Raw genomic sequence first — 10277 nt, 5'->3', positions numbered from 1 at the left:
ATATAAAACGTTCCAATTCCTAATAGGTTTAATACCAACTTTTTACAAGTTTTTATCTTATTTGTACATATATGTCATATATGGAAATTCAATATGTGTTGATATATTACATTACAAGAGGAACAGACTGAACAAAGACTCACACACTGATGTGTGTGTTGGCCTCTTTTTTTATCTGCACTGAGAATGGTTATTAAAGTGGATGTTCATGTTCTGCTCAGTTAAAGCATCTGGTAAGAGTCCACAGCTGCGTGGGAGAGCCTGTATTATGCATGATGACAGCTTTGCAGGAAGTGCAGGTCTTTTGTTCTTCCACATGAAGTCACAAAAATATGTTTGATGTATGAAACTGCAAGTCATCCCCAAGCTTTAAAAAAAAAATCAAGAATGTCTTTTTTTTTCTCAGCTGTACTTTGTCAACTTCAGTACAACTGAGAATTAAACTCGTTTTAGAGGGAGTCGGACGAGTGCTTGCTCCTGAAAATGTGAAAAGTAAAGTTTTTAATCTAGTCTGAGGGGGAAAAAAAGATGTTCTCAACCTGCCCTGTTAATCACCTGACCTCTCCTTACTTCACCTTGCGACCCTTTGGAAGGGTCCCGAGCCAGATGTTGGGAACCAACCAGTCTAGGGGATAGAAATGTAAATTCCTTGTTCTTTTGTTGTACGTTTAGCAGGATGTATGATCAGCGCTAATGTCTAAATGAAATGTGATTCTGTTAATGGCTGTAAATGAACTAATGTTCTTTATAGAAAATGAGCAGGTTGTTTCCCTTTTGAATCCTTTTCTGCTCAGCGGGATTTCATTAAATAATAATTCTGTTTTAATTTTGCATTTGAAGGACCATGAACGCGCCACGTTTGATGACATCCTCGGTGAGTGCGACATGTGTTTTTTGGGTATTTTTTTAAACGTTAATTCTCAAGTGAAAATTACTCTCCCAGTGAAAATTTGGAAAAAGACCAGGGTGGAATACGTTTGAGCTTGTTGCAGAGCAGAGATGACTCATTGTTTATCTACTCACGAGTGTGTGTGCGTGTGTGTGCGTGTGTGTGCGTGTGTGTGTGCGTGTGTGTGCGTGTGTGTGTGTGTCTCAAGAGACAGCCAGTTTATGTGTCTCACCATTTTGGCTGAGTGGGAAAAGTGACACCTCTCTCTCTCCTTCTCTCTCTCTCTCTCTCCCTCTCTCTCTCCTTCTCTCTCTCCCTCCCTTCAGATGAGATAGAGAAAAAGTTGACTGCTTACAGGAAAGGCTGTAAAATCTGGAACATGCTCATTTTCTGTCAGGTGAGTGAAAGCAGAGACAGATCTGAGAAATAGTGTGACATCATTATTAGGTCATGGTTTCCTTTAAATTAGTGTTGGGTTAAAATAAGTCAGGTTAGTACTATCTAACTAGTCATCATGGCTTGAAGGACAAACTGAAATAAGTTACATAGGATAATAATATGTATATTTTTTTCTGCCTCACAAACACTGACATATATGCAATATGATAGTATACAGTATATCATATCATATTATATATTTTTTGACGGATATTGGCTTTTGGCAGCATAGATTTAAAGAAAAAAAATTAATTCATTTTAGCTTTATGCCTCAGTTTCATAACAGTGAAGTGGCCTGAGCTCGGTGTGATCCTGTGTCTGGTTTCACAAAGATAGAATTTGACTGTGTCTTATATACAGTATAACAAATAGCAGTCAATCAATCAGTCAGTCAATCAATCAATCAATCAATCAATCAATCAAACTTAATTTGATTAGCACTTGTCATACAGGTTAGTACAGTTCAAAGAGCTTCACAGACCACTGATAAGCTAAAAAGAAAAGGACAAAGCTGACAGTGAGATACAATAAAATAGATTTAAAAAGCTCTTATTTCAGTAGAAAACAAAAACAAACATAAGAAAATGAATAATAAAAGAGAGATAAAATAGTACGTAATTACAATAAAATAAGTTCAATAAAGTGACTAGTGACTAAAAACCATATTTAATTAAAAGCCAGGCTGAAGAGGAACGTTTTGAGTTTACATTTAAAAATGTCAATACTTCCGTCTAGTTCTTGACTATCTTAAGCCAGAGTGTGGTGCAGTGATTTCTGGGTAAATTAATACTTTTTTCAAAATAAAAAAAAAGTCCCACAGAGGAGCTGCATCCAACCGCTCAGCTCCGTTTACCCCAGAAAGTGTTTGTCTTCAGAAAGAATTCAACAGTTTCAAGGACGTTTTACTTTATAAATTCAGCAAAGAGTGAAACCATAAAAAGAAAAATCTGATTAGGAAAAAAAAATGGCTTGGACCTCTAAAACTCCCTCCCTTCTCCTTTCTCTCTCCATAACAATGTTATCAAACCACAAATTATGAGCTATGTTTTCCTGTTTTTTTGTTGTTAAGTACTGGTGGTCAGCGCAGGTGTCACTGATTGTTACCGTGGTAACATTTGTCTTAGGACTGAGTTAGCCTGGTGATAAGATATCTAATGATTTCAACTTGAAATGAGTCAGTCTTTTTATTTTTGTGAAGCAGTTTGACTAACATCAGACTCATCTATGAGTAAAATGAGGACTGGACCAACTGGCCCGTTGTGGGTGTCTTATAAATACTCTGCCAACACTTCCCAGTACACAGAGAGACTCAGGACGGTTTACACAGATGCATCTGTTCTAAGTCACTACAGGGATATAAAAAGAGTAATGCAGGTCTGAATTGATGTGGTACAGTCAGTGAACTAGTGAACTCCATTTTTAAAAATTTTTTCCTTGTTGATAGAGTCTCCCACCTGCGTTCTGCTCTCATTTGCAGTCCTGTTGAATAATGTAACACACCTCCTGCTGCCTTGATGAAATATATTAGGCATAATCAATATCCAATATCACATTTACACCTGCTATTTTTATGCACATGGAATTGAAATTGGTTAAATAAGCCACTTCATTGTAAGATGTACTGAGTTGTTATGCTCGACACGTTTTCTATACTTTAAGATAATGGAGCAGCTGCTTCTCCTCAGGTTTTTATCAGAAACTGGAGCTAAATATTTTATCATCATCGTGTGGTGGCTGATGGACCAGTGGTGATCTGACATTTTATAGATAATATATAATTATAGATATAGATGAAATATTACTTCAGTTCTAAAACATCAGAGAGATGAAGTGACTTTTATATACTTATATATACTTATACCTATACTTTTATACCTGAATCTGTCTTAACACAAACACCTTTCCACAGGGAGGTCCAGGACATTTGTATCTGCTGAAGAATAAAGTGGCCACATTTGCCAAGGTGGAGAAGGAAGAAGACATGATCCAGTAAGACCTGCTTCATTTTTGTAGCTGTAACCAATAATCTGTGTGTATTTGTTCAGGGTTCAACCACAGAAAGTCAATGTTTATGGAAAAATGCGGCATATGTTCTTTGTGACTATGATAATGACAGAGAGAGAACAAAGTCATTTCAGCAGATTGTTCAATCCTGAGTTCATAGCATTGTATCTAGTGTGGGTTTGGATAATTATGCTACACATACAGTACAGAGACTGACGGTCCTTCAGCAATTTAACAATCACAAATAATTCAGTTAAATAATGGCAGTCGGCATAAAATCCTACCGTGAAAATCTCCAACCATAAGGTGCCTCCAAATTGTGTTTATAATCGTGACCCTCCTGCAGTTACTCATTCACTCATGTTTGACCTTAACCACCTTACTAACTCACTTCTCTCATTTCCCCGCGCCTCTCCGGTGTGGCCAGGTTCTGGCGGCGGCTCAGCAGGCTGATGAGTAAGCTGAACCCAGAGCCCAACCTCATCCACATCATGGGCTGCTACGTGTTGGGCAGCGCTAATGGAGAAAAGGTAGTTGTCTTTTTTCTGCTTAGCCATGAAGAACAAATAAGACTCCCAGAGTAACTGCTAGTTAGTGTGAAGGTTGACTTGAAATGTCTTCATATGTTCAGAGACACGCAAAGCCATATGCTGTTGTTAGCGTGGTGCAGATTAATCATTGAGACAGTCTGTTTGTGTTGTCCCTCGATGCGGCGGAGCTGTGCAGAGTGTAATGATGTGAGCACTTTTTGCATAAACGTATAATGGCAGGGGGAGCAGTTCTGCACATAAAAGATACAATAATGTAAAGAAAAGTGTTTTTTTTTTTTTTAGTAAATCTTAGAGTCAAGTGTTTGAATTCTGACCTCACCAGCACCTTCTGCTGCCTGGCTGCAGCTCCGATCCTGCTGTCAGGCTGCCACACAGCACAGGCGGGGGGGGGGGGCAATGACAAAGAGGACACACACACACACACACACACCACTTTTGAATGACAGGAAAATAGACTGATGAGACACCCATTTAATTAAGCTACACCCACTCACCCTTGCTGCACTTACACACACACACACACACACACGCACACACATACACCCACAACCACATACCTCTTCCAGTACTCCTGCCACGACCTTTCCGACCCAACAGAGACTTGCTATATGCAGACACACTCACATAAAACATACGTACATGCAAACACACTAAAATATTCATATTTCCTCGTGCAGGCCCATCTAGAAGCACTGTACCACTGCTGCCTTCACTCTTCTGCACTTAACTACAGTACAGCTTTTCCTGTCCTCTTCATAAAGAAGTCTGAATTAGAAATGAATAATAATCCCAGGATATCAGAGGCGGGTAAAGAGCATTTAAGGCATCTTCAATGCTTGTGCACCTCTTGACCTTGATGGTGAGAAATGCGGTGCTTGAATAGTGTGAAGCAGGAAGCATTGTGAAGACACAATGGTGAGAAAAGCCACAAAACAGATGTTTAATGTTGCCACATCTAATAAGAGAAATATAGAATTATTTTTATTATGATCTTTTTTTAATAGTTAGCAAAAATAAGCATCAGTGAGGAGACTGGCAGCCTCTGCGATACAATGAATAATTTATTATGATGCATCTACCGGAAACATCTGCTCTGTTTATGGTGGTTGAGAAGTCAAAGCTCTGCCAACGGTGAATGGAAAATTTGGTTTGAAAACAAACGCAATAGAATAAGGAACAACACAACGAATATACCATAATCTGCAAAACTAGAATTCCCGCCTCACGGTTGTCTGCCTCAGCTGCTCAGATTAGTTTCAGATTACATCAGTTTATCCAGAGTCAAATAAAATGTGAACCATTTGTGTGAAATTTTGTCATAATTGCTGTGTGAGGTCTCGGGTTACGGCTAAAAAGGGTTTTGTGAGGTCGTTTGAACCAAATTTGAAGAAATTCCCTCAAGGCGTTGTGGAGATATCGCGTTCACGAGGCCAAAACCACATTTTGACCTTTGGCCCAATTTGAAGAAGTTCTGTCGAGGCGTTACTGAGATATCGTGTCCACAAGTTCATATGGAGGCATGAAATATGAAAACATCAAAATGCAGCACAAATTTAAACCAAATTTCCCAGAAATTTAGCAAGAGAAAATGTGGATTAATGTGTACACAGCTCCAGTGATGTGATGCTCCAGTCAGGTTCCATTAAACCACTGAAGAAGAAGAGGATGCAATGAGATGATGTCAGTAAAAGATCTCCGATCAATCCCCACACTGTGAAAAGCGACAAAACATGCTGGAAACATGACATGTATGTTTGTTTCATGTATGAAATCAGGAAAGGTTATGTTCTCCTTATCGCTCCACACAGATCTGATGCTGTGGTGGAGGTTTGAGTGAAACACAAGTCAGATGATTCACATGATTTATTAATTAAATCAGTTTCCATCTACATTTGGCTTTTTACCAATACACCACCACAGCCAAGCAACATTTCACCTTTTCTTTTTGTTTAAGTCTCATAAAACCCTCTTGTTTTCTTTTATGTGCAGTGACAAATCATTTGTTAGCACCACTGAACGATCAGTGTTTTTGTAGTACAAGATATAGCAGAGAATCATTTGTAGTGACACGATCTCACTGATTACAACACATTAGTGTTAGTAGCAGGAATGTCCCAGTTAAACTTTTATGCTGTTAATATCAATATTTTAAGATTTTCAGCTTAATTGCTCTGAATCCGGATTTCCACCACATTGAATAAGCAGCGTGTTAGTAGAGACAACCTGATTTCAAAATATTTTTCATTGTATCATATATCATAGATATGTCATAAATATATCACATCATTTCATGTCATATCTCATATTGTAATATACTGTATATCATGGTATTTCATGTCATATATCATATAATATATCATATTATATATCATACCATATAATGTCACATCATATCATGTTATGTCATGTCATTTCTCATGTCATGTCATATCATATATCATCATGTACTATCATATCATGTCATGCCATGTCTCATATCATATATAATTTTATGTCATATCATATTATGTTATTTCATCTCATCTCATCATATCACATCATATCATATATCATATCATATCATCTGCTGCTCATCATATTTTCAGGTTATCTACAGGCTGTGGAGCTTCATTTATTCATTAAGCTGCCACTCAAAACTGTTTCTTCTTCTCCTGCCAACAAAAGGCGACAGCAGATAGAAACTGATTGTTTGACTTTTAGTCATTTATAACTTCAGTAATTTGCAAATGTTCAAAGTGCAACCTAATAACAAAATGATTCAGTTAGAGAAAATAATATTGAATCCCAAGCCTAGCAACGAGTAACAACAATGATTATGCTGCTCCATGTAGGTCTAAGTAAGTGGTGTCAGTATTATTGTAAATACGGGATTTTATTCAGATGGCAGTGTCAGGGTTGAACCGGTCAGCTGAGTCAGAACTTCCTCACACTGTGCCTTAAAACCAGGAGGCCGATGAAGGAGTTTTGCCACTTGGCTGCTTATAATTACAGCCTGCACAGTGTGACATGAACAGAGAAAGTCATTTTCTTAATGAAAATGTCCCACTTGGCGTTTCAACGTTTTTCCGCGGGCGAGACGACGTCATAAATCAAGGTTGAATCACAACGTTGATATTGCAACGTTGTTCCCACATCTGACTTGTACTGATTTTTTCAAACTAAATCAATGTTAAACTAATTGATTAAACTACAGATCGAGTTCTACACAGTTGTGCATTCAATTATATTATTACCTAGTTTACAATTGGATCAACATGACGATACTGATTAAATCAGTGATAAACTGAACACATCCCATTGTTTAAATGCAGTTGTTATGTGCATGCAGCTTGCTGTGCATGGCTTGCAATACTGCTATCACTAAACCATACACACAAAGAGTCAGTGGTGAAGCGTGAATGTGATCAAATGAGAACTCACTGGAAAAATAGATTGTGGCGCCTTCCTGAATAAATATGAGGCTGTTACAATTTTCTCTCCCGTCAAATGTCCGTACTGTTGAGTACGTTATCTATCTGTACCGCGGGAGTGGGATGTTCCACATTGAGAACAAGAAACACTGTATTAGATGCCAGAATGAGAAATGAAACTATACGGGTTGTATCCTTGTACTGTTTTGGCACACGGTGTGTTGCGTAATCAAAAGGGTTGAAACAGCTAAGGTGATAAAAGAAGTTTGTTGTGTTCCCGCTCTTGGTTGGGACGCTGTTTGGTTTTTACTGCACATTTTACACACAATGATGTTCTGATAACGGTCAGACTTCAATAAAGAAACCAAACCCGGGACACGCTGCCCAGCTAACCTGTCCTCCATGTTACAGTTTTTCTCCATTGCTTTGATGCAAGTCACACCTCAGGAACATCATTCTCTCCACTATATCTCTCTATCTATCTATATATATATATATATATATATATACACACACAATATATACTGTATGTGTGTGTGTGTGTGTGTGTGTGATCCATGTTTTGCTCCTGGTAAATCCTGGTAAAATAATAATAATAATGATCATAATAATAATATACAAGGTAGAAATGTTTTTTCACAACCATTACCATTAAACGTTTCACTGTTTCTAGTGCTGACATTGTTACAAGCACACCCCCACGCTGAGGGTGAGGACATGAGGAAATTACAGACATTAACAACTCTGTTAACTGGCCCTGCATTAATCTCCACCTTGCTCTTATTTGTTTGTGGTAATTACAACCAGGTGTTTGAATTAATTTGACGGTGATACGTGAGTGTTTCAAAATGCTGCTTGAAGCACATTTACAACAATCGTTGTTATTTTGCTATTGTGCAACTCTCCCACTGTAGATCTGTGCTGCTGCAGCAAATGAAGGATCAGAAGACAGTACTGGGACTATGGTGGCAAGATATTCACAAAGTATGAGTGTGTGTTTGTGTGTGTGTGTGTGTGTGTGTGTGTGTATGTGTGTGTGTGTGTGTGGTATCAGGCTCGGCTCTGCAAAGTGTATAGAATGGAAACAATACGAACAACCTCCAACTATGGTGGAGATTTACACCTCACAGGAAAACATTAACCTGCTATCAGACTGATTTAATACAACCAGGGAGGCTTTGACCTGTGCTTTCTAGCTACACACACACACACACACACACACACACACACACACAGACACACACACATTCTGCATTACAGATATTAGGACATATTCACATAAAATGATGTGATGGAATTCAGTCACCCTGGGCCCGGGTGTGTTGCAGCGCACCGTGACAGTCACCGTGACATTTGGCATCTTCTCCACAGTGATTCAGTAGAGGTAAAACGAGGAGGGATATGAATAGGGAAGGGCTTATTCGCTGCATTTAACAATTTTTACCCCTGCTGCTGCCTGTGTGCGCTCCTGCAGGCTCAGCTGGAAAGCCACTATTAATAGACTGACTGACTGATCTACCTTCAGATGATGCTCCACTCCACCCAGCATCACTCCCTACAGCTCCTGCTATCAGCCATTCCACCCTGCAAAACTCATCCTGCACCATAACTATAAAATACAATATAATACTCTCACCAGTCAAATTTCTTTTTTTTTTTTACAATTCATAGCGTTTTCTGTGTTTTAAACAAAACACTCAACTGTCCTTTTTATTCCCCACAAGCTGAACTTGTCTTGAACCAATCCAACCCAGTTTCAAATAATAATAATAATAGTTCCAAATAATGGCAAGATCCAAAAGACGGTTACAGTACCAGTCATCATGAACTCTACATGCTGGTTTACAGCATGTGGTGACTTATTCTGTCAAACCCCACTGTGGCTGTCATTTGTCATCCCGGGACATTTCCCGGTGGCCTGCGGGTGGTTTTGGCCCGGACCATCAACAGTCAGCTTAAACCAGTGATAATGCACCAAGCAGGAATGAGTTGATAACCTCTTCGTCACCTCACCTGTGTATGAAGCTACCTGGCTGAACTGCTGCGGCTGCAGTGTGTGTCCACACCGTTACTGCTGCAGCGCTGCTACTGCCAGCACTGTCTTTACCTACCTGCCTTTGATGATGGCCATCAATAATAATAATAATGATTATCCGTAGCTGATGAGAGATCGGAAAATGTGAGTTCAGAAAACAGTCACATGATTTTTGTTTACACTCGTTCAGAGAGAGAGAGAGAGAGAGAGAAAGAGCGCAGGGATAGAGTCACGTTCCCTGGCCTGGATTATTGTTTCAGTGCGCCCCTCTTTCTTCCTATTACTTTCCGACCAACCTCACCTTCGTCCGTGCTTGTGAGGCCGTATGGTGCTGCTAGCTTTACGCTTCAGCACCATTAACACTGTGTTGCAGGTGTGCTGCTGGAGAGATGACCCGTGGGCACAGGAGGAGTTATGGATTAATATGACTGAATAGAAATATCTAGTTAACACCAATTAGTCGCTGTTGGGATGTTTCTGTGCTGCAGCCTTTGGTCAGAGGGTGTTCAGCTCCAGCCAATAACAGTGCGCAGGGTGTGAGGGCAGGAGTCTATAAAAACGTAGTGACCAGGTTAAATCGCTGTCTCTGTCTCTCTTCATTCACTCTCTAGCTCGCTCAACCACCAGTGCTCGCTCTCTCTCTCTCTCTCTCTCTCTCTCTCTCGCTCTCTCGTGGAGCTGGGGAGGAGGAGCCACCTCTGAATGGTGTGTTTACAAACAGCATCCAACAAAAATCGGATCGACAGCTCTAGTAAAACATTAATACTTGCTAAAAGCTTCCCTGCATTAGCATTTGTGTCACTGACCTCATCCTTGAGAAGTCGTGCTCTGTTGATGGCCTGTCACTTTAAATGTCGACGCTGAGCTTCCAGAGCAGGTTGCATTAGCGGCACACAAAGTCTCAGGCGGGTTGCGTCGCCTTTCAACCTTTCGACTGAGTTCCAGTTCTA

At 39.7% G+C, this 10277-nt stretch overlaps 1 protein-coding gene across 1 annotated transcript in view; it reads left to right on the top strand.

Annotated features, from left to right (window-relative positions):
- Positions 1-10277, top strand: part of nsmfb (NMDA receptor synaptonuclear signaling and neuronal migration factor b) — a 43115-nt gene that overhangs the window by 26160 nt on the left and 6678 nt on the right. Inside the window, exons 10-13 of the mRNA XM_087171639.1 lie at positions 841-874; positions 1216-1286; positions 3237-3316; positions 3759-3861. Of these exons, the coding sequence (XP_087027765.1) occupies positions 841-874; positions 1216-1286; positions 3237-3316; positions 3759-3861 (288 nt within the window). The remainder of the gene's footprint in view (positions 1-840; positions 875-1215; positions 1287-3236; positions 3317-3758; positions 3862-10277) is intronic.

The sequence above is a fragment of the Seriola lalandi genome, unplaced genomic scaffold, assembly GCF_002814215.2.
Source record: "Seriola lalandi dorsalis isolate HSWRI2012SDOR001 ecotype SW California unplaced genomic scaffold, Sedor1 jcf7180002054883, whole genome shotgun sequence".
NCBI classification, from domain to species: domain Eukaryota; kingdom Metazoa; phylum Chordata; class Actinopteri; order Carangiformes; family Carangidae; genus Seriola; species Seriola lalandi.
The sequence above is the reverse complement of the archived record's forward strand: the minus strand, read 5'-3'. Positions and strand labels throughout refer to the sequence as shown.